The sequence below is a fragment of the Lissotriton vulgaris genome, chromosome 4_1, assembly GCF_964263255.1.
Source record: "Lissotriton vulgaris chromosome 4_1, aLisVul1.2, whole genome shotgun sequence".
NCBI lineage: Eukaryota > Metazoa > Chordata > Amphibia > Caudata > Salamandridae > Lissotriton > Lissotriton vulgaris.
The window spans coordinates 1072753889-1072779217 of NC_141691.1; the positions used below are offsets into that span (position 1 = coordinate 1072753889).

At 49.1% G+C, this 25329-nt stretch overlaps 1 protein-coding gene across 1 annotated transcript in view; it reads right to left on the reverse strand.

Moving 5' to 3' along the window:
* Window positions 1-25329, reverse strand: part of DNAH5 (dynein axonemal heavy chain 5) — a 5605957-nt gene that overhangs the window by 1497053 nt on the left and 4083575 nt on the right. The window contains exon 45 of the mRNA XM_086967405.1: window positions 22027-22231. Within this exon, the coding sequence (XP_086823531.1) occupies window positions 22027-22231 (205 nt within the window). The remainder of the gene's footprint in view (window positions 1-22026; window positions 22232-25329) is intronic.

Sequence of the window (25329 nt, forward strand, 5' to 3'; positions counted from 1 at the left end):
GCTACTGTTTCTACTCCTTCTCTTGTTAGTCCTGTGTCGTATCTCTCTCCCTCTACTCGTAGTCGTAATTCTCCTCTTGCAGCCAGTTTCTTTCAGTCGCTCGGACCTGTTCATGGGTCTGCTGGTTCCGATGGTCCTCAGAGACGTAGTCAGCTTCCTGGTAACAGGGAACGCGTTGCGCTATACAATATGGCGATGGGTTGGATGGTAAATCCGCAGAGAAATCCACCCCGTGTTGTTCTCGAAACGTTTAGTCAATTCAACATACCAACTCAGAGATATGTGTTTGACGAAATGTGTAAGTTCCTACATGTAATACGATTGAGATAGATGCACTGCTGGTTTTATGAGGTTGATTCAAGTTAGTTGAACGTTATCCAAGTTGTGTGGTGCTCAATTAGGAGGCGTTGAGTGCCCTACAACGCCAAGGAATTGTAGAATATGTGAATCCAGACAGAATCTGGTATCATCCCTGATTGGCACACACATTAAGTTGCGTTTTCTAGATCCAGAAAAACACTTTCATTCAATGTTCATTTATATCATGGTTTATTTGTTTTTATCGTTAATTCACGTTGCATATTTATTTTTTCATTTCAAAAAGATCATCAAATAATTTGGGTTTCAAACTTCAGGCAAAAGTCAAACGTGTCCAATGCATTTCGGGCACTGGTATAATGTGCCCTTCATCAGGGAAATGACACTATGAATAAAGGTAAAATGAAAATGACACTATGAATAAAAGCAAAAGTGGAATATCAATCAATCAACACATAGTCAAATGACATTACTTCACAGTTCATAAAATGAAACATACAAAATAAATGACATCTGTTAAAATACAGTAGCGTGAAGCATATAACCAACAATGGGTAGTGCTGTGAGGGGCCAGTGAGTGAGGGTTATGATCTGGTGTTAAGGGGAACAATCCGGAAATTACTTACGTGCCTGTCAAGACGACCTATCTGTCAATCTGTAAATAAAGCGCAAGTCTAAGTTATTTCTTTAGTCGGTTTGCGGAGGACAATCCGTAATGTGAACTAACGTTACGGGCGCTTAAAACTAACCTGTTGGTTTAGAGCAACGAGGCTCACCATCCAGTCTGCCTGTCTCCGCGGTGCCGGTAGCAACGTTTGATTTCCGGCGTGCATTGTTTATTTCGATGTTCACTCGATCACGTGGGATTAGGAGTGAAGAAAGACTCGCGTCGGTAACATATAGTCGGGTTGATGTAAATATAAAAGTTGGAATCCAACCTTCTAAATAATTGGGTATTCCTGCATACGTTGAGCACGGTAGGTTTCTGGGTGGATAATCTATGGATCCAAAATATGAGGGTGTTAATAACAACAAACAGTTATTGAGAAAAGAAAACTTTTGGATCCATAGATTATCCACCCAGAAACCAACTGGTTTAAACGATAGGATAGAATTTTCATGTTACCTGTAATTAGATTGCTCTGGAGATTATGTTGAATGTTATTGTGCATGTTCCCCACACCATGACACTGTTTGCACACTGTTTGAACACATAACATTGTCCATTATCCCGATAATCACCCCATGTTAGCTCAACCATTACATGTCTTACCCTTCACTCACTGCACCGTCATATTTTACAGTTCGAATCCGTGCACTGATCAGTTTCCATTTACCCAACCGTGACATTACGGTTAACACATAACCTTTTTATTAAATTCTATACCGTGCTCAACGTATGCAGGAATACCCAATTATTTAGAAGGTTGGATTCCAACTTTTATATTTACATCAACCCGACTATATGTTACCGACGCGAGTCTTTCTTCACTCCTAATCCCACGTGATCGAGTGAACATCGAAATAAACAATGCACGCCGGAAATCAAACGTTGCTACCGGCACCGCGGAGACAGGCAGACTGGATGGTGAGCCTCGTTGCTCTAAACCAACAGGTTAGTTTTAAGCGCCCGTAACGTTAGTTCACATTACGGATTGTCCTCCGCAAACCGACTAAAGAAATAACTTAGACTTGCGCTTTATTTACAGATTGACAGATAGGTCGTCTTGACAGGCACGTAAGTAATTTCCGGATTGTTCCCCTTAACACCAGATCATAACCCTCACTCACTGGCCCCTCACAGCACTACCCATTGTTGGTTATATGCTTCACGCTACTGTATTTTAACAGATGTCATTTATTTTGTATGTTTCATTTTATGAACTGTGAAGTAATGTCATTTGACTATGTGTTGATTGATTGATATTCCACTTTTGCTTTTATTCATAGTGTCATTTTCATTTTACCTTTATTCATAGTGTCATTTCCCTGATGAAGGGCACATTATACCAGTGCCCGAAATGCATTGGACACGTTTGACTTTTGCCTGAAGTTTGAAACCCAAATTATTTGATGATCTTTTTGAAATGAAAAAATAAATATGCAACGTGAATTAACGATAAAAACAAATAAACCATGATATAAATGAACATTGAATGAAAGTGTTTTTCTGGATCTAGAAAACGCAACTTAATGTGTGTGCCAATCAGGGATGATACCAGATTCTGTCTGGATTCACATATTCTATAAGTTCCTACATGATCAGATAGCGGCCGATGCGTCTGACGAGGTGCTGACCGCCCTGTCTGAACTCCGGCTTCAGTTCGCAACTGGACTGATAGTAGATACTAACGTTCGACGTGCTATTGAGCGGTTATTATCTTTCCGTCCCGCTCCAATACCTCATGCATTGTTTGTCGAGGATATTGAACACCAACCAGACGAGTCTGGCCAATATCCTATGCGTGAAGTCCCGCCAGTTTGGATACCAGCTGATACTAATGCTAATCCTCAGGTAGTGGCGCACTTTGAGAGAGTGTGGATACACCTCCCATGGAAACGATCGGAAGTGCTTCAGGTGAAGCAATCTTTGCCTGATCCTCGCAAAAATCCTACTGGGTATTATAAGGAATTATCGCAGCTCGTAGATGCTACGGTGATGAATCTTGCCGATATCGACATGTTGTTTGGCAACGTCGTACCGCAACCGGTATGGGCTAAGATTCGTCACCAAGATCACGCAAATGAATTAGGCGGTGATTGGGCTGCCATTACAGCGGCAGATGCTGGACAAGTGGCTGCTGCTAAACCCGACCAATTGATTACTGCTCTTCCTCAGCGAATAATAACGTTAATGAAGACTCTTATGCCATCTATGAGGGTAAATTGGGATAAACTGTCAGCTTGCAAACAAAAGAAAGATGAGAGTGTTTCGGATTTCTTTACGAGGTTTGAAGAAGCATTCATTGACCACAGTGGACAGGATATGGGTACTGAGGGTGGACAGAGGTTGTTTGTGGATAAATTTGTGTCGAACTTGTTGCCCGATTTGAGCAATAAATTAAAGAATTCAGAGAGTGCATGGGCCGTTTCTACCTCAGCTCAGATATTGGCTACTGCACAATATTATGAGAATAGGGAGAAAGAGGAGAATGACCGTGCTGATAAAAAGACGAAAGAACTAAAAACTAAAGTGTTGTTACAACAAGCGTATCCGCCGCGTTCTAATCAGAATGCGCCCCAACAGAATAGATCGCAGTCGCAATCGAATAGATCGCAGCCGCGTAATGATTCCTCCTTTCAAAGATCCTCATTAGGGTACAATCAATGTGCTTATTGTAGACAAGAGGGACACATTAAATTCAATTGTCCTGCTTTAAATGAACGTAATAGCGGTAATTCGTCTAAAGGAGGCCGTGGTGGTTCACAGCAGGCATCACGTGGTAGAGGTCGTGGTGCTCAGAACGATCGCTTTGACAACTCGTCAAATTCTAATAACTGTTTCGATCAACGTGGATCGCCGCACGGACGATCTGCGCAGTACAATGTAGACGATTATTACGTCGATCAGGGAACTGACGACAGTAATTACTAGGACAGCCAAAGACAAGGAGAGGGAGTGGTATCAGTTCCGGTTGATCAGAGAGGGCCTTACGTCGCAGTTGCTACATCGGGCGTCGTTGAGCCTTTTCTGTTGGACACTGGTGCAGCGAAAAGTTCTATCATGCATTCGAAACTCCCTGGCGCACCTTTGTCTGGCTTAACAAATGTTTCCGTTGGATTCTCTGGCGCCCCCGTTAGCAATCCTGTTTCACGCCCTTTGCCCCTTCAAATTGGGCCACGTGAGCTAGAAGCTCCGTTGATTTTAACCACGGGTTGTGGCGAAAATCTTTTGGGCCTGGATTTGCTTAAACGTTTGTATGCAACTTTGTACTGTTCTCCTGCGGGTGTAAAGCTTACGTTAGGAGAGAGGGTAGTCTCTCCCATGTATTTGTCCCTCGATAAGCTTCCACCGGAATTGAGTTCTCTTCCTGCGTCTTTGTGGGCGACGGGTCCAAATGATGTGGGCCTACTTGATATCTCCCCCTATGTTGTTCAGTTGAAATCGAATGTGCGATTGCCACGTATTCCCCAGTATCGTATCTCCCTTGATGGTGAACGAGCTTTGTTAGCGATCATTTACGATCTGATCGAGAAAGATGTTATCGAAGAGACTCGGGGAAACGTGTGCAATAGCCCTGTACTGCCCATTCTTAAACGTACAGATCCTACAAAACCGCCTGTTTATCGCTTTGTTATCGATTTACGAGAGGTAAATAAAATTGTGGTTCCTCAATTTCCTGTTGTGCCTGACATCACGGCGCTACTGACTCTGATTCCAGCTTCTGCGTCATGGTTTTCGGTGATTGATTTGAAAAATGCGTTTTTCAGCATCCCGATTGCCGAAGAGAGTAGGGACCTTTTCGGTTTCTCTCTCGGTGGACGTAGCTTCCGGTTCAAACGCGCTCCTCAGGGCTACTGTGAAAGTCCATCGATTTACAGTCAAGCCTTGAAGGGTCAACTGGATGCGTTTCGGTTGCCGGTTGGTGCGGCTTTAATCCAATACGTCGACGACTTATTGGTGGCTGCTGATACTCAGGACATTTGCAAAATTGCTACAGTGTCGTTGCTGCAACATCTCTGTGAGTTAAATCACAAGGTGTCACCTTCTAAACTCCAATATTGTTGTCAAGAAGTAACCTATCTAGGTCACTTATTGTCAAAGGAGGGAAGGAGATTGACCCCAGAGAGAATTGCAGCGATTGCGCGAATGGCTGTGCCAAAAACCCAAAGAGATGTGCGTGCCTTTCTAGGTATCACGTCGTACTGCAGGCAATGGATTCCTAATTTTTCATTGCTAGCAAAACCATTGGTGGCTCTTACGTGCAAGGATGTTTCAACTCCTTTACCATGGACGGAAGAATGTCAGAAAAGTTTTTCTGAACTACGTGATTCATTGTGTTCGGCTCCTGTGTTAGGTACCCCTGACTACGGCAAGCCGTTCACGTTATATGTTCACGAGAGGGAAGGTTGTGCTTTGAGTGTTCTAACGCAACCTTTTGGTGGTAAGCAACGTCCATGTGCATATTTTTCCTCGACCTTGGACCCAGTAGCTAGAGCATTGCCGAGTTGTTTTAGAGCAACTGCGGCAGCTGCGGTCTCCATCCGACAATCAGCAGGATTGGTCATGGATAATATGCTTACGGTGATGGTTCCGCATGCAGTCGATACTCTTTTGAATCGAACGAAAACTCAGCACTTGACGAGTGCGAGGTTGTCTGGGTACGAATTGACGCTCTTGGCAAGCCATATTCAGATAAAACGTTGTAATGTCCTAAATCCGGCAACTTTGTTACCGATTAGTACAGAGTCAAATGAAGTAGCAGAACATGACTGCTACTTGAGGACTGAAGAAGAAACGAAAGGTCGAGTGGACCTTAAAAACACCCCATTGGAAGATCCGGATGGCACTCTGTATGTGGATGGGTCATGTTTTAAGTTGCCGAATGGCGATGTGACTACCGCTTATGCTGTTGTAACACTGAACACTGTTGTTGAAACTGCAAGATTGAATCAGAATTCTGCCCAAGCTTCAGAGCTGATCGCTCTCACTAGAGCATGTGTGTTAGCAAAAGGGAAACGTGTGAATGTGTACACCGACAGTCAATGCGCGTTTGGTGTAGCGCATAGTTTTGGACGATTGTGGCGAGAGCGTGGTTTCTTGACGTCGCACGGTACGAAGATACAGCATGGCCAGCTTGTGAATGATCTTTTGGATGCATTGACTTTGCCTAAGCAAGTTGCAATTGTTAAGTGTAGTGCGCATCGTAGAGTGACGGATGATGTTGGTCGTGGTAATGCGTTTGCAGATGAGATTGCTAAGGAGACTGCCCGGAACCTTAGCACTCGAATGTATGTGACGAGTTCGGTTAGGTGGCCTACAGAATCAAGTATGTGTGAAGATACTGTTGAGAGCGTGAAAGCAATTCAGAATGAGGCCACCGAGACTGAAAAGATGAAGTGGAAAGAAAGTACGGGAAAGTTGGATGCGAGTGGTTGTTGGATTGATTTGTCGGATCAGAAAAGATGGATGTTGCCTGATGCGTATGTGCTGGCTGTTGTGACAATGGCACATGGGTTAGCACATATTAGCGCGAAAGGTATTTGTAAGTTGTTGTCGCCTGTGTGGAAGAATGATGGAATTACAAAATGTGCTGAACGTCTGGTGAAGAATTGTATGGTGTGTATAATGTACAATCCTGGCAAAGGAACCCCAACTCCCCCTGGCAGTTTTGCTCCTCCTTCGTATCCCTTTGAGGTGATTCAATTGGACTTCATCCATATGGATCGATGCAATAACCTGAAATACGTTTTAGTCGTGGTTTGCGCATTCTCTCGATGGATCGAGGCCTATCCTCTCAAAGACAATACTGCTTTGTCTACTGCGAAAATCCTACTGAAGGAATATTTTCCTCGGTATGGAATGCCTAGAGTCGTGTGGTCAGATAACGGAAGTGAGTTTGTTGGAAGTGTGATGAAGAGTGTGTGTAAGGGCCTTGGAATAAACCAAAAATTCCACAGCGCCAATCATCCCCAGTCAGCTGGATTAGTTGAGGGGTACAATGGTACCCTTAAACTAAAGTTAGCAAAGATTCAGGCTACGACTGGTCTTTCGTGGCCTGACGCTTTACCCTTAGCATTACTGTCAACTAGGGCGACTGTACACTCCCGAGTAGGGCTTAGTCCCTATGAGATAGTGTTCGGCCGTCCTGCGAATGTGTGGGGGGTTCCTAGGCCAGGAATATTCTCTGATCTTGAGTATCCAATGTTGATTGACTATTTACATGACTTGACTGCTAAACTGAGGTTAATTCACCAACAGGTTTACGACGCATTGCCGACGCAGACGGAGGGTCCAGGCCACCAGCTCCAGCCCGGAGACTGGGTGGTAACACGCAACTTTTCACGCAAGAATAATCTGGACCCAAGGTTTACCGGACCTTACCAGGTGCTCCTGGCCACGAGGACTGCCGTTCGTCTTGAGGGGCGCAAGAATTGGGTGCACGCTACGCACACCAAGCGAGTCCCTATCCCTTTTCCGGCAGACCCGTGGGTAAGGAAAGGCATTGCGTCAACAGAAACAGAAACATTGCCGGCGTTTGTGCCTTTCAGCGACGCACAGCCTGTTGGAGAATCCTCAGCGCAGCAGAAAGCCACTGTTGAAACATTGTCAGCAAAAGACTCAAGACCAGAACAATCAACTGACCAGCAGGACGCTGTCTCTTCAACGGATCCTTTGTTCGACGAGCAGACACGTCCCGGGAAACACAGATATTCTCTGCGATCTCGCACTAAGGACAAATAAATTTTTTCTTGCTTTGCTGAAATTGACAACTGCAATATCCTCGTTTCCCGCGATCAGTTTTGAACATTCGTATCACTGTGATTTGTGTACATATATATATATATTGAGTTTCCTTCCTTGTATCTTTTTACTTCCACAGCCTGAGAGACATTGTGCTTGTACATACATATTGTGTATTGAAGGCCGTAGGGCCGCGCGCGTACTTCCTTCTGGACAGTAGGTCTTGACGCTAGGTTAAAGGCCGTCGGTTCCTAGGAACTCCTGGGGATTGACTATTGCTGCACAGAACGAAGTGCGTCAAGAAACGTTGCGGACGGTCATAGGGAATGGCATTCTCGAAGCTGAATGATTTGGAAGGGGCTCAAGTCTATAGATTCAAGCTGCAGCAACTCAGTCGTACCAAATGTTTTATATTCCAACTGTTTGTATTGTTTTTGACTGCTTCTGCATTATTGGCGGGTGGGGTGTATTATACGATGTCTTACTTCTTACCTGCTACACCTACTCCTACTTCTTACCCTAATCTTACCTCTACTGCTTCTCCCCATTCCTTTCACATGTTACCGGAACACGAGCAGGCTAGACGTGTAGAATTCCGCAACAATTCCTTTATTCAGCTCCTCCATCAGCATCAGTTAGTGGTTAACACTACTAATTGTTGGGTGTGTGGGTTGATGCCACATACTACGGATAAGGGAATTCCATATCTGGTGTTACCGTATAGTTCCCAAGGGTCAGCTCGAGCATTTCAAACAATGTTTCGAAGCGCACTGGGTTTCCACCCCATTCGAGAACCACGTTCCCCCTACTCTGGCCCTACTTCGTATCAGAAGCCTTTATCGATAGCCATAGAGGACTTAGATAGTGAGATCTATGATCCTTCGCTTATCCCTGAAGAAGAGGTACAAGCCTATAAGGTCCTAAGTAGAGGTGAATATAGTGTGTTCACTAGTGAAAAGCAGCTTAAAAGCTCGCCTCCAATATGGGTCGTACCCCACACTGGTAATTTTTGTCTCATGGGTCGTGGCCGAAGATCGCAAGCCCGACTTGGAGCAAGTGCTTGCACTGAAAATTACATTCTGCCGATGTTCTCGTCCCCTGTGTTTCTGGCTGCCAAGGGTACATACTTTATTTGTTATGATCGTGCATACACATGGCTGCCCGCTGACTTCATGGGCTCATGTTTTATTGCAAATCTGTTGCCTCCGACGTTCACTGTAAATGCCGATTATCATAAGACTAGAGTTGTGCGAGGCGTAATTAGCGAAGAGGATACTGCCGGTCAAGAGGCAGGAGACTTTTTCAAGGGTTTCCTCCCGTTTTGGGGACCTATGGTTAATAGTAGGAACCTGAGACAGTTGACTCGAGTGGTAGAATCGACAGCTAATATTACTGCCAGTGCCCTTGGTAATATCACCACAGAACTTCAGGCGGAGAGACTTATGACGTTACAAAACCGTATGGTTTTAGATGTCATCTTAGCAGATCGTGGTGGGGTATGTAAGGTGATCCATTCGAGCTGCTGCATTTTCATTCCAGATAATGCTCCTACCGTCTATCAAGCCATCTCGAGGTTGCATAAGATCTCCGAATCCATACACGTGGATGTAGGGGATTGGACGCTACTTGGATGGTTTTGGGGCCTGATGTCGACCTGGGGTTGGAAAATTCTGATGATCATCGGAGTTGTGGTAGTGTTCCTGTTCACGTGTTGCCTTTGTGTGCAGTGTGGTCCTGCCTTATGTGGCCTTTGTGCTACAACGTGTATGAGACAACCATCTGTTACCAAGGGGACTCGATTGGACAGAGCTATGCTACAGCAACATCTCGATGGTCTGATGAATATCGAATATGATTCCGACTAGTGCTTGCCTACATGAGGGCAAAAGGAGCGTCTGAGGTTCCGTGACAATTGTAAGTGGTGTTTTCGACTCGCACGAATATGGTCGAGTCTGGTATCTATGAACCGCAAATGACGAGTTTAGTAAGTGTGCGCAGTTTCGCTGTGCTAACTTAAACCGTTCGTTTGTTATGTGGGTTTTTCATCTGTACCCACGGGTTCCATCTTAGATACGGCATCCATTTTGTCTCTTGCCCTCAAGTAGCCAGCGAACGGACGCTGTCCGCTTCGCGACCCTGGGACTCCCAAGATATTTGCGGAAGACACATGTTCTTTGTAAGTGTCTTTATGATGAGGGGGATGCCACTGTAAGGCAGATGACGCCGCTTGAGGCTCATCTTGCCGCACGGGCTTATTGTCTCAGCCGTGCATCTCATTAGGCACGTCCCTTTGATGCCTGTATCTCGTGTTTCCCGATACCTCCCCTTTTACACCCTTTCCGATCTCCCCACTGTCTCCGTCTTCCTCTGCACCTGTCTTCGTTCCTATTTCGATCTGTTTTACTGCTGATTGGAATTTGCTAATGGTGGGAAGATGGGTTTTTACAGTTGGGAACCGCCAAATGTTTCCGCACTTATGTTCCGGACCTTGTGTGTTTCAAAGTGACCAAAGTGACCCCTCTGGGGGATAATTGTGGGAACCGGGTTGTAAACTTTTGTGTATCATGTTATCCTATGGGTAAAAACTGTATAAAAGGAGCGATCCACAGAACCAATTTGAAGCAGTCTCCCCGAACTACACTCGATGTACTTCCTGTGATTTCTGTGTTCCCTGCAGCAAATAAACCTTGAATCTTTGACGTCGAAGGAAGTGTCCCATGTCTCTGTGATTCGTACGCCGGAGCAGGTTACCCACGAAGGTTTCAGGTGTTGTGCCCTGGCACCGCTGGGTCTTAAAGAACCCAGTCCTTCAAGGGGATGACCTTAACCCTAGATATCGGTTCGCAGAACGGGGAGGATGGGTGGGTCAGTAAGGAATCTATCACTAACTAATGTCTCTTACAGATATATCGTTACACAAGTAGTAACTTGTGCATCTGAAAGAGACACGTTAGTGATAGATTCCTTACCTTAGAATAGATACCCCAGCAATACCATCCCCGTGGTGGTGGGTCTGTGAACCAATAATCACACCAGAAAGTCCTGGAGGACGGAGCGGCCAAAGTAGCCGTCCCTCCGGACTTGACTGTCCAGGTAGTAGTGTCTTGCAAACGTGTGCAGCGAGGCCCACGTAGCTGCCTGACAAATGTCCTGCAAGGGCACACCTCGGCCCAAGGCAGTTGTAGTGGCCGTGGCTCGAGTGGAATGAGCCCTCAGCCCAACAGGGGGTTCCTTCTTAGCCAAGGAGTAACACGCCTGGATGCACAAGATAATCCACCGGGAGATGGTCCGCTTGTGCACCGCTTTCCCTTTCTTAGCGCCCGCGTACCCAACAAAGAGTTGATCATCCACCCGGAACTGTTGTGTGCGATTCAGATAAAAGGAGAGCGCAAGTTTTGGGTCCAGACGGTGGAGCCGCTCCTCCTCTCTCCAGGGGTGCGGAGGTGGAAAGAAGGTGGGCAACGTGATGGATTGCCCAATGTGGAAGGCCGTGACTACCTTGGGTAGGAAGGAGGGCCTTGTCCGTAACACAACCTTGTCCGGATGGACAGAAAGGAAAGGAGGTTTACAAGATAGAGCCTGGAGCTCACTCACACTCCTGGCAAAGGGGATGGCTACCAGGAAGGCAGTCTTCAAAGAAAGAAGGCGAAGAGGACAGTTGTGAAGCGGCTCAAAGGGAACGCACATCAGAAATGTAAGAACCAGGTTCAAGTCCCACTGAGGCATCACGATGGGAACAGGAGGAAACGTATGAGTGATGCCCTTCAGGAATCGATTAACGATAGGGGACTTGAACAAAGAAGGCTGGTCAGGCAGCCTCAGAAAGGCTGAGAGAGCTGAAAGGTAGCCCTTGACAGTGCCCAGAGCAGAGCCCTGCTGGGCAAGAGAGAGAAGAAAGAGGAGAACCTCCGAAAGAGGGGCATTAAGGGGATCCACAGCCTTTGCTGTGCACCATGCCACAAATCTGTTCCGCCTGCAGGCGTATACCGACTTTGTGGAGGGACGCCCGGCTGCCAGAATGACGTTGCAAACTTCAGGAGGCAAGTCAAAAGGCCTCAACTGTCGCCGCTCAATCTCCAAGCATGGAGGTGGAGACGGGACAGGTTCGGGTGGAGGACCGTCCCCTGCTGCTGCGACAAAAGGTCCTCCTGAAGAGGCAGACGAACCGGGGGATCGACTGACATACTGAGTAGCTCGGGATACCAGTACCTTCGTGCCCAGTCGGGTGCCACAAGGATGACTTGTGCCCGGTCGCGCTTGATCTTCTTCAGCACTCTGGGCAGAAATGGTATAGGCGGGAAGGCGTACAACAGACCGCAACTCCACTCGCGACGAAAAGCGTCTCCGGCCTTGGAAATTCCAATGCGCAGAACTGATGACATTGCGCGTTCTCTTCAGTGGCGAATAGATCTAACCAAGGCTCTCCCCACTGCAGAAAGAGACCTTGCGCCACGGCAGAGTTCAGACGCCATTCGTGATCCAACGAGCACCGTCGGCTGAGTTTGTCCGCCCTGGCGTTCAGAGAACCTGCCAGGTGTTGAACCATCAGAGTCACGCCCTGATGTTCCAGCCATTGCCAGAGGCGCAGAGCCTCCTGGCAGAGGGTCCACGACCCCACCCCGCCCTATTTGTTGACCACATGGCGGTGGTGTTGTCCGTGAACACCTGCACTGCACTCCCTCGGACAGACGGGAGGAATGCCTTCAGTGCCAGACGAATCGCCCGCAGCTCCAACAGGTTGATATGGAGCCGGGACTCCGCCGGAGACCAGATGCCTCTGATCTCCGCCTCTCCCATGTGGCCACCCCAGCCCTGGAGGGACGCGTCCGTCACAACTACGTGCTCCGGTTGGGGAAGGGAGAGGGATCTGCCGTTGACCCAATCGCGGTCCGTGAGCCACCACTGCTACTGTCTCGCAGTGCCCTCCGAGATCAGGACATGGTCGGACAGGTTGACCTGATGCTGGGCCCACTGAAACTTCAGGTCCCACTGCAGAGCCCGCATCCGCCGCCGTGCGTGATGCACCAGAAGGATGCAGGAAGCCATCAGCCCCAGAAGCCGCAGCGTCAACCTGACCGAAACTCGGGATAAAAGGCCCGAAGATCGGAATCAGAGCCTGTATATCCCGAACCCGCTGTTCGGGCGGGTAAACCGGAAACTGCGCCGAGTCGAGAACCGCTCCGATGAAAAGGAGCTTCTGAGAGGGGCACAGGTGCGACTTCGGCACATTGATGGAAAATCCCAGCTGGTGCAGGAGATCCGCCGTAGTCTGGAGGTGGTTGACGACTGTCTGGGGCGAGCCCGCCTTCAACAACCAGTCGTCTAGGTAGGGGAAGACTGACACCCCTAACCTGCGCAGATGAGCTGCGACCACCGCCATCACCTTCGTGAACACCCGTGGGGCGCTGGTAAGGCCGAAGGGGAGCGCGGTAAACTGAAAGTGCTCGTGGCCAACCGTGAACCGCAGGTAACGCCGGCGGGCCGGCAGGACGGGGATATGGAAATACGTGTCCTGCAAGTCCAACGCTACCATCCAGTCTCCTGGGTCTAGGGCAGCTAAGACCTGAGCTAGTGTCAGCATTTTGAACTTCTTCTTCCGGAGGAAGCCGTTGACGTTCCTCAGATCCAAGATAGGGCGTAGGCCCCCTTTGCCCTTCTTGGGTACCAGAAAGTAGTGGGAGTAGCAACCACGTCCTACTTCTGGCCCAGGAACGCGCTCGATGGCCCCCTTGGCCAAGAGGGCCGAAACTTCCTCCTGCAGGAGCAGCAAGTGATCCCCCAATATGCGGTGGTGTTGCGGTGGCATGGCTTGAGGAGTCGTCTCGAAGGGGAGGGAGTAGCCCCTTCGGACGATCTGCAGCACCCACCTGTCCGAAGTGACAGTGCGCCAGTGAGAGTGGTGATGGCGAACCCTGCCTCCCACTGGCGTCACATGGGCCGAAAAGCACGGACTAGGAGGGTTTAGAAGTGGATGCCGCGGGGGCAGGTGTGGACTGACTCCGCCGGTTTCCCCGACCGCCTCCACGGCGGTTTCCACGGCCACCGCCGCGCTGGACGACAGTTTGAGGCGAGTGGCTGGCGGCACGTGTGGGGACGCCCCTTCCGTGGTCACTAAAGGAGCAAAAGGCACTCGTTTGCTGGCGCGGGCCGAGAGGCCCAAGGACTTGGTAAAGCGCTCAAGCGCGTGGTCTGCCTTGTCGCCAAAGAGGCGACGGCCATCGAACGGCATGTCCATAAGAGTGTTCTGGACGTCTGCCGAAAAATTGGCGGATCTCAGCCAGGCGTGGCGTCTTACCGCCACCGTCGTAGCCATCGCTCTGCCCAGCGAGTCAGTAGTATCCAGCACACACCTGATGGAATACTTGACTGCATCCCGACCCTCCACAAGGGCTTGGCCGAGTTTGGCCCGTACCTTCAACGGGCACTCTGGCCGCACATCCGCCACCGTCTCCCACAGAGAGTGGGTGTAGCGGCCCAAGAGGCATGCGGTGTTGGAAGACTGCAGTCCCAAACTAAGGGACGAGAAGATCTTCTTGCCATAGTTCTCGTACCTCTTGGATTCCCTGTCCGGCGGGGCCGTCGGGAATGCGGTCTGGGAATTAGAGGCCTGGATGACCAGACTCTCGGGCGTGCGGTGGAAGGACCGGAAACATGGGTCGCCCAGAGCCGGGCGGTGGCGTCTGGCCACGTTCCTATCTACGGGCGAACCCATAGGGGGCCTGGACCACGTGCCCAAAAGAACGTCCGTCAAGGCCTCATTAAACGGCAGCAGAGGCTCCATGGAGCATGACTGCGGCTTAAGGACCTCAGTGAGGAGGTTAGTCCTCACGGCTGCGACGGGGAGCTCAAGGCCCAAGGCCTTGGCAGCCCTCGTCAACACCACACCATAGGTAGCTCCCTCCTCCAAAGCCACGGTAGGAGGAGAGACAAATCCAGTGTCTGGAGAGGTGTCCAGGCCACTGGCCTCCCCAAGGTCTCCTGTCCAGTCCATGTTAGACTGACACTCCCTGGTCAGAGGGTCCTCAGACCCCTCCCAATCCTCCTCATCCCTCATCTCCTGAGATTCAGGGTCGTAATTGTATGAGGTCGGCTCGTAGAAGCTAAAATCTCCAAACGACGTAAAGACCGGCGCCGATAGGCGTCGTCCCGACGTCAGAACCGAATGAAAGGAGGCATCGGGGACGGCGCCGCCCGAGGACGGCGCCGGAGGGGACACCACACGGACCGACGCCGGGGGGTCGTAAGGTCCACCAGTGACGATCCATCGCCCGAGGAAGGTCCAGCGGCGTCCTGCGGAGCCGGGCCCGAAGGCGCCGACGGCGGCGGAGCTGCTGTACCCTGCGGCGCCGGGTCCAAGGGCACCGGCGGTGTCGGGATCGTGGGGCCCGGCAGCGTCGGGCCGAAGCACCCGACGGCGTTGGGGTTGAAGCCCCCGACCTACTAGGGCCCCCTGACGCGATCGCTGGGCCCGAAGGCGCCGCGTAACCCGTCGGAGGAGAAAGGGACCTCATGGCCATGAGGAAACGCTCAATCTCCTCCGGCGTCGCGTTCAGCCCAGGGACCGGAGGGTATGGGGCCGGACGCGGCGCCGCGACTCCCGAGGAGCCGCGTGGGTGGTGTCACCTGAACCCCCGCCCGCATCGCGCGAGCGTCGGGGGGAGTCAGAAGAGCGATGATGTCTCTTCGACTTCTTATGCTTCTTACCTGACGACTTGGACCTGGAGGAGTGGTGCCGACTCCCGGAGCTGTGACGGCTCCGTTCCAGCGACCTGTCCCTCGACCTCCCATGGGACCGGGACCGGGACCTCACACTGCCGGAGTTCGAGCCGCCTGCGGGACCGCTCCCGCATGGCCTTCCTCGAAAGGGCCCGACAGTCGGGGCAGGCCTCGTCGTCATGGTCGACGCCCAAACACATCAGACACAGGCGGTGGGGATCCGTGGCCGACATGGTACGGTCGCACTCGTCGCAATGCTTGAAGCCGGGCATCCCTACAGGCACCGTCGGAGTCGTACAGAATTCAAATTGGATCAAAAACATCACCAAAAGACTTAGTCAAAAATGACTAGGGTAACTGCTCTTTTCAGATCTGCGCTGGCTGGCGCGGAAAAAAGAAGAACTGACGTCAGCACGCGGAGGCGGCGTCTAAGTACTCCGACGACGTCATCACGGCGCCCACGACGCCGACGACGGACGCGGAGCCGCAGACGACACCTACCGACGCGCAAGGGTACTGCTACGCAAAAGTTTCCGGATCCAGTCTGACGCCTGGGGATATTCTAAGGTAAGGAATCTATCACTAACGTGTCTCTTTCAGATATTGTTTCTCTATATACCTTCCCTCTGTGTGAGGCTCTGTTAGTTATGCACCCTCTTAAGTAAGCTTTAAATGCTTCCCACACGATCGCTGTCGTAGCAGAGTTTAAATTGATTTTCAAAAATGAAATAGACTCAGCAACAAAAAAGCTTATCTCTTCTTCTTCAAGCAGGATCGTCCGGTCGAAGGACCAAGAAGTATGCCTGATCTGCTGGGAGTATTTTAAAGTAAAAGAAATAGCTGAATGGTCAGACAGGTGGCAAGAGATGTATATTAACTCCTTCAGTTCGTCTTTCAGATTATAGCTGAAAAGGGCATAGTCAATTCTTGACTTATGTTTATATTTAATATTCTGGAAGGAAACCCCCAGTGTGTTACCCGCCCTCTCCCTCGATAGATCTGCTAAACCCAAGGTTGTCATTATTGATATAAGGGTTTGCCTGGATTTGGAAGGCGTTGATGCTCTTGAGTTGGGCGACTTGTCGAGTTTTGGATTTAGTACTATATTAAAATCTCCAGCCCAGATTACTGGGTCTTGGGAAGTAATCAAGTGGTTCTGGATCATATTCAGGTATGATGGGTCGTCTTGATTTGGGCCATAATAACCCACTAAAATGTATGATCGACCATCTAACTGTACTTTCGTCAGTAGCCATCTTCCGCTGAGATCCTCCTTATGCTCCAAGATCTGTGCTTTAGCCTGCTTTTTAAAAATAATGAGGATCCCATGTATATTAACGTTATGGTCTGTACATACAAATTTATCCACCCACTTCAGCTTTTTTAGCATGTCGTTCACCTCATATTTGAGTAAGTGTGTCTCCTGGATGACAATGACCTGCGTGGGGGAAAATTCTGTGTCTCCTACCACTCACACGCAGGCCATTGACGTTCCAGGATAAAAACTGCAACACAGTCATGTCCCTTTCCTACCCCTTCCCATCCCACCACCTGTAAAACCGACCTCTCTTAAGTATATTGATTGACATCTTTTGACCTGACAGAAACTGTTCATGAGGCGATTAAAGAAATTACTGCCCAATACAAATTTAAGGAGAACAGACATACGAGGACATTTTAACTCTTTTTCCTCCCCTCTCCCCAACCCCTGGAAAACCCTCCCTCACTTACACTGGCCAGATGAATAGCCAGGTTTGCATCGTCAGACAGACCCTCCCCTACTACCCCATCTATCCTACATAAAAATACCGGCTAAAAAGAGCATAGGTGTCTCACTGGCTCCTGAGAATGCATGCTTATGACAGTATGACAGTAAGAGAAGGAGGGGAGTTCCCCAATTGTGACAAAAGTAACTTCTTAGTATATTCATAGTGTATTTATATACCACCCCCACTTATAGTTTCCCCCCTCTTTTTTGTTTTGTGAATTTTTTTTTTTTTTGCGGTTGTCTGATTCTAGTCTTTTCCACAGTATAACCTTCCGTTAACTTAATACAACCATTTTTTGGTTCTATGTTTTACAATCTTTTTGTTTATTTTTGTTCCTCTTTTTTTTCCCCCAAACGGGTTAGGCTTTATATGAAACCTTCTTCAGTAAACACTGACCACTAATCCACTAAACACCACGAGAGAAACACCTCAGCATCCCCCTCGTGAATGCGCACTAATGGATGCTATTAATTCATCTGCCTTCAGAGGGGATCGGATGTTGTGCATTTTATTATTATACATCACCCTCAAGAAGGCAGGAAACCTCATCTGTACTGTTGCCCCCACAGCTCTAAACTTCTTCATTTTTTGGCCGAGCTCCCACTGTCTATCTAAGGTGGTTTTCGACAGATCGGACCGGACTTCAAAAGAAAAGTCTGGGGCCTTTAGTGACTTCGCCTTTAATGCGAGATTCAAGATTTTTTCCCTGAGGGTGTATGTAAGGAAGTTCACTAAGATCTTTCTTGATTTCACTCTCCCGGGGTTGAGGCGAAAGGGATCTCTATGTATCTTCTGGATATCACTCTCCAGAGCTTCTGTTGTTTCATCTATGTTGAGGGCCTTCTTTAGTATTGCCACCACAAATGCCTTAATATCACCACCCTCCTTCCCCTCTGGGATCTTCAAAAGTCGGAGATTGTTCCTTCTGGAATAATTTTCCAAGGACTCAACCCTTTCCTTCATAGCATCCCCTTCTCTCCGTAGGAATTGGATCTTAATCTCTGCTGATTCCAGACTCGCTTTTAGCTCCCCTACTGAACCTTCCAGGCACTCTGTTCTTTCGGAGAGGCCATCCATCTTCTTTTCAAGGATCTCGCACACCGCCCTGATCTCATTCTTGTTAGTCTTTGATTCCGCAAAGCCGCTCCTTATCTCCTCCCTCATGGCAGACAGAAGCACCTCCAATGGGCCACCGCCCCCTTTTTCTCCAACAGTAGAATCTCCACCGGCATCAGTGGCTCCCCCGCCAACCTCCACAGACTGATCCAATCCCCTAAGGTCTACAACAGACTTTGAAACCTCTGTTGTAACATCTGTTATGACTGGTGCTCCAGTGGGGTCAGTCACCGTGGCAATATTGGGGTCACTCATGATTCCTTCTGGGGTGTAACTAACCACCTCTGTACTCTGCAGAATATCCAATACTTGGGGCAGTACTTTGCAATATGAACGCAGCGAGGGAGTTATACGGGTCACACTTTTCATTAACCCCTTTGTGCTGCCTTTACCACCTAGCCGGGAGCTAGTATTGGCTTTAGGGTTATTATTGACTACTTCAGATCCCACCTCAACCTCAGCCTCAGCCTCTCCTTCCCCCTCTACTCCCCCTTTACTTTCTCTAACCGGGCTACCTTCTGAAGTGGAGTTTGGGGCTACCTTGTGACCTGCTCCTTGCTTCTCCACCGGGGCGCTGTTCCTAGAGCCCTTCCCCGCCTTCTGCCCTTACCACCCGCTTTCCGGGTGTGCCACTGGTGAGTTTTTTAGCATTTAGATTCACAGCGTCTCCAACCCTTGCCCCCTCCTTACTGTTCAGTCTTTTGTTGCCAGGCGCTGTAGGGAAAACGCGGGGTACCCCTACCGTCTCCTTTTCCCTTGCCGCTCCAACCTCAGTATTTCCCTCCGACTCTGTGAGCTCCCTGGGGTTAATTTTGGAGAAAATCAGGTGAGCCTTCACCCGCCCCTCACCACTCTCGCCTCGGAGACCTCGTATACTCCCTCTAAGGAGCCCGCGAGCCGCCGCCCTGCGGCTGCGCCTAAGCTCCACGGCTGCCTGCTTCCACCGCGGAAGAGAGGCGGGGGGAGGCTTCAGGCTCAGTCCCACACACATCCGCGTCGAGCGCACAGAACACAGAGCCGCTAGCAAGCGTGATCAGCGCGGTCGGAGCTCCCGGGGAAAAAGCTTCACAAAACCCTTCCTGCCGGAGCCGGAGCCGGAGTCATCTACTGCAGAGAAACCGCCATAGAGCCGGTAGCTGCACGGATACCATGGGAGCTCAGTACGGTCTGTTTCAGATGCGCGCACCGCCTAACCAGCGGCTGCCATATTTTCCGCCAGCCACGACCAAGTGCCCAACAGGACGTCGGTGAAGGCGTCATTGAAGGGAAGCAGCGGCTCCAACGAATTAGACGCCGTTTGGAGCACCTCGGTGAGGAGGCTAGTTTTGAGGGCCACCATAGAGAGGTCTAGGTTGAGGACCTCAGCCGCCTGACGGAGCACCATCGTGTAGGAAGAGCCCTCCTCCATCGTAGGCGGAGGAGAGGCAAACCCCGGGTCAGAAGAGACATCAATGTCACCTGCGTCCTCCAGATCGCCCACCCAATCCTGCTTGGAGTCACACTGACGGGCAAGAGAGTCCTCTGACCCCTCTCAATCATCCTCCACCACCGTTGCAGGAGGAACCGGTCGCGGCAGCAGAGCCGGAGCCGGTGAAGGGACAAACAGAGTTGGAAACGGCGCCGTGAACGGCGCTGGCCGGGGTCGGGCCAGCGCTGTGTCCCAATGTGGACCCCAGGCCAGAACGAAATGGTCCTGGAACCGGGGCAATTGCGAAACGAACGGCACCCACTGTGGCACCGGTGGCAGAGCCTGAGCCAGCGGCGTATGATCCTGTGGCACGGGACCGTGGGGCCCAAAGGCGCACCAACGGGAGCCCGAGGCCTAAAAAGGCAGTCCATGGTGGTAAGAAATCTCGCACCTGTTCGGGAGTCGCCGATGGACCCGGATAAGGCGGGTAGGCCGCAGGACTCCCAGGCTCCAAAGGAGCCGCAGGGGCAGAAGCTCTGTCCCCATCGTCCGCATCCGAGGACCAACGGGGGACGTCGGAGGGCGAACACATTTCTTCGACTTCTTTTAATGTTGTCGCTTACCGGAATCCGAGGGAAAAGACTTGGAGCCGGAGGAGCCACTACTGCGGCCCCGGGAGCAGTCCCTGAACTCAGAGCGGCATCGGGACTAGTGTCGGGCCTCCAGCAGTTTCCTGCGCTGCTCCCTCAAGGCCTTCGGGGCCATAGCTTGACAGTTCCGGCAGTTCCGGGAGTCGTGGTCGGTCTCCAGGCAGTAGAGGCACACATCATGGGGTTCCACAACTGACATATTGCGACGGCAGGCACCACAGGACTTAAAACCAGGCATCCCTATGTGCACCAGGAGAAAAAGAGGGAGACAAAAGTCTCAAAAAGAGTAGTCAAAAAGTGACTAAGGTACGCGCTCTATCCGGATCTGCGCTTGCTGGAGCAGAAAAAGAAAGAACTGACGTCAGCGCGCATGGGTGGCGCCAAAGTAGTCTCCGTGACATCATCTCAGCGCATATGACGCCAGCGATGGACGCGGAGCCGCAGGACGCCACCTACTGACGCGCAGGGGTACTGCTAGCAAAACTTTCCGAATCAAGTCTGACGCCTGGGGATATTCTAGGGTAAGGAATCTATCACTAACGTGTCTCTTTCAGTTTGGTAACAAATGTATTGGTTAGTGCTATGATTGTGGAGCTTAGATGGTGGGATGTGTTACTGTTTGTAAAGAACCCAGGATGGACTCTTCTTGCTCTGCTTATTGGATCCAATTTGGCACTTGATGTCATGATGGTAGCCTATGCTAAATATTCAGTGACTTATTGCAGTGGACGCAAAGTAAGGTTGCAGTTCAGTTGTAATGTAGATAGTAAAGATTTGGAGTCTGGTTGCTTCTGATTAATGAAAGCGTGGAACTGCTAGATGTGCGTGGTCCACATTTGCTAAGAGATATATGTCATATTTGTACGGCACAAACCTAGTCAAAAGGCAGCCGAGCCCTCTACGTGGTCACATTTCAAAAGTAGGGCACTGAGTGATAGGAGAGAAATCCGGTGTGTGCTATTCCACTAATACACCACTCTACTACAATCAAACACACACCAATAAACCACACACCTATACCAATTACTACACACTGATTCAATCTAAACCACTCATAACAACTCTTACAACACATGCTTACAAGTTTAAGATAAACAACACTAGCAACTATCACACACAATTCCAACACGACCCTACCCAAATACACCCAACTAGAATCTACACCACTCTCTATCACTCCACACCTAATAAATCTACACCACACCACGCAAAAACACATAATAAGGAAAAATATTAAACACAACAAACCCCACTTAACAAAATACAAACAATACAAAAAACAATAGAGCATACAGCTTTTTTACATACTAAAGCTAATCTGATTAATCTGATTAAAACAGCCCAGTAAATACACATTCCATTTGCAAATCTACAGCATACGTAACTTAATCAGCGAAACATTAAAAACGAATTGTATTAACATAGACAATCTACACTTGCTATGCACAGAACTACTGTAGAACAGAAAAATCGAAAATAGAACCTCTAGCAAACCCGAGACCAATTCACTTTGCCGTTGCTTTTTTTTTTTTAAAGAACTAAATTAAGAACATTACCCATGAGATGGCGCTGCACTATACAAATCCCAATAAGATAACACTGTAATACCCATAAATAGACCTTCATTCTACAAAGCATACGGACCATCAGGTGCCACGTAATAGTCAAACATTGTATCTTCACTTCCAGGTGGAATAGGAGGCAGGTCCAGAGTCACTTCGTTCTGTGTTCGTAGCCAGTGTTCCATTTTGCTTCTGTCGTTCAATTCAAGTAAAGCCCCCACACTCCACATCATGGCGAAGACATAGAGCCTCTCAAGATGCTCATGTGAGACTTCCACACCCTGTTCCTGAAGGGAGAATAACAATCTCAGCAACGGGCATCAATATAACATTAACAGAGAATGTACAGTAAACAAATTTAGTACATCATCTTTCCACAGAAAGAAACAGCTCTTAACCAGCTTTTAGAACTTGTATATTGCTGGAGAGGAAAATGGAGCACTTTGTATATTGATTAAATATGTATTATTGATTAAATATTTGTATTTATGCACCTGGGCCATATTATGAAAAAGAAAAAAAGGACAGCAATGGGTGAAATTCTTGAATTAATGTCAGCCCCTGATAATTACTCTGAGCAACATGTCAGTTCACCAATATTTTGCTCATGTTGCCGCTTCAGACATGGATTAATCATATGCAAAGCATTCTTGGTACTGCTCCAATAAATACATTTCAGCCTGAAACCCTATTTGCCGATAGCTATAAAAGCCTTAACTCTTCCACAATCACCAACTACATCTTTTTCACCAAACGCCCATCAAAATGGAAAAGCCTATTTCTTCAACACCTCCCTATCACTAACACCCACAATATTCCCTACGGTCTTAAACTCTCCACCACTCCCTCTTCTTCGTTTCCTGGTGAAATAGACATTTCCATCTTCAAATCTGGAAACATTCTCATCCAAGCATCTGAAAAAACACCTCAACATCTTTGAACACCACATCAGTACTCTATCTCATTCCCTCGCACAGTCGCTGAACCTTCACCTCCCACCCCCCCCAACTCCTAGTTCTGTCACCTCCCCTCTTTTCTCCTGCCCACTATCTCTCCTCTCTGATCCACCTTCCTCCTCTCCCAACCTTGATGTCTATACCCAACCTCCTTTGACTACTCTAACTCTCAATACTGCTACCAACATTGACACCCTACACCCCCCTCCCTCGCTGAATCACCCACTTTTTCACCCAACCCGGATGTCCATACCCAACCGCAACTGACCTCCCTAGCCCCCAACACTATTACCAGCAATGACTCCTTACTCCCCCCTCCCCCTTTCCCTCCTCACTGAGTCACCCACTTTTTCACCTAACCCAGATGTCCATACCCACCCACAACAGACCTCCCAAGCCCCCAACACTATTACCAGCAATGACTCCCTACACTCCCTTTCCTCCTTATCGCTTCTCACTGACTCCCCCTCCTCTTCTCCCAACCCGGATGCATATTCTCAATCTCCACTAACCACCCCTGCTCTTAGCATTATAACCTGTTACGATACCCTTAACTCCCAATCACCTAGTGTATCTGCCTCTCTCCCATCCACCTCCACTAATAACTCTCCACATGACCCTAACAATCCTCCCAAACCCAATGCCTTAACCTCCCCTACCTCCTCTAGCCCCCTGCTCCCCATTAAGAACCCTCCCCACCTCATAATTCGCTTCTCCTCCCCCCAGGTCCCCCCCCCCTTCCTCTCTCCAATCTCCCTCCCCTGGATCACCCTAACTCTCCTCACTGCCTAAAAACAACCGACCACCTTCACTCCTCACTTCTTACCCAATCACTCCTTAATGTTGAACTTCTCCTTTCGTTCCTTGTTTTAGAACTCTCCTCCCTCAGAACCGACGTTTCACTCCTTGCCAGGGCTCACTCTCCAGATCACTTACTCACATCGGTCCCCTCACAAAACAACATAGCATCTGATATCAAAACACCTCTCATTCCCCCCCAATAGCTCGCCTAATATTGTTTCCAACTCCAATACTCTACCTAGCTCACCCCTCCCTCTGAACTACCTGTCCCCACCTAAACCCGATAAACTTACTAATCTCTCCCCCCCTTGCACCGTAAATACGATCTCCCCTCCACAACATGCTTCTTGCCCAGTTACCCAGGGAATTAACTTGACTATGAACTCCCCTGTCTCTCCCCCACCTTCCTCTTCCTCTAGCCCCCCTTACCCTCAATCTACCATCCCAGTTCTCTTGGGAATGAGCAGATACCCCCTTTACCCGGCGTCACCCAGACTACCTCAACAACTAACAGCTATTCCCCCATGTCCCTCAACCCAATACCTCGACTCGTCACCCCTCTGTTGCATGTTGATTAACTGCCGATCTGCCTCTTGCCACGCAACTGAGATTGCAGAAACCATTCTCAGTGAAAACATCGACATTGCATTCCTAACTGAAACATGGCTCAACTCCCACTCCACACCTATTCTCGACTTGCTCATTCCTCCTGGATACTTCATCCTTAAGAAAGATAGACTCGATCAAATTGGAGGAGGCCTTGCCCTAATCTTTAAAGACAAACTCAATCTCACACTGGTCCATCTCCAGGACCCTTCTACCTTTGAATGCCTTTTGCACTGATCTTACCACTCCCGGTTCCCTTACCATTCGTCTACACACTATCTACCACCCCCCTGGTAATTCTATCTCCTTTACTGAGGAGCTGTCCGATCTTGTTATTCAATCATCGCTCTCTCACTCCAGGAATCTCTTCCTTGGCGACTATAACATCCATTGGAATAAAAAAGAAGACCCTGCAGTCATCCTCTTTAACAACACTATCAACATTACTGACCTGACTCAACTATGCCAATCCCCTACTCACTACAAAGGTGCCACACTTGACGCCATTATGACTAGCAAGGATCTTGCCTCTCTCTCAAAGATCTTACCCGTGGACTGGTCTGATCACCACCTTATCCTCTTCACCATGAACAGCTCCACTACTCGCCCTACCCCAATAGGCAGTTTACCTATGAAACATAATCGTAATCTTCACCTTATTCCCCCTGGCGAATTGGAATCCTCAATTAAATCTCACTTACTTCTCCCCCTCTCTCTCACAGCACTAACGACCTAACCGATCATTACAATAATCCGATCCTTGTAGCCATCGACCAAATTGCCCCAATTAAACTCAAACAACAAAAAAACATCCCTCCCAAATACTGGTTCAATTCCGACCTTAATAATGAAAGACGGGCCCTCAGTCAGTCAGAACGTGCTTGGAGGAATCATCCTTCCTCTGAAAATGTGATACTCCTCAGAAACGCCAGAGCCAAATACAAGAAGCATATCTTCAATAAAAAAGCCTGCTTCCTCCGTTCGCAACTTGACCAGGCTAGAAACCATCTCAAAGAACTCTT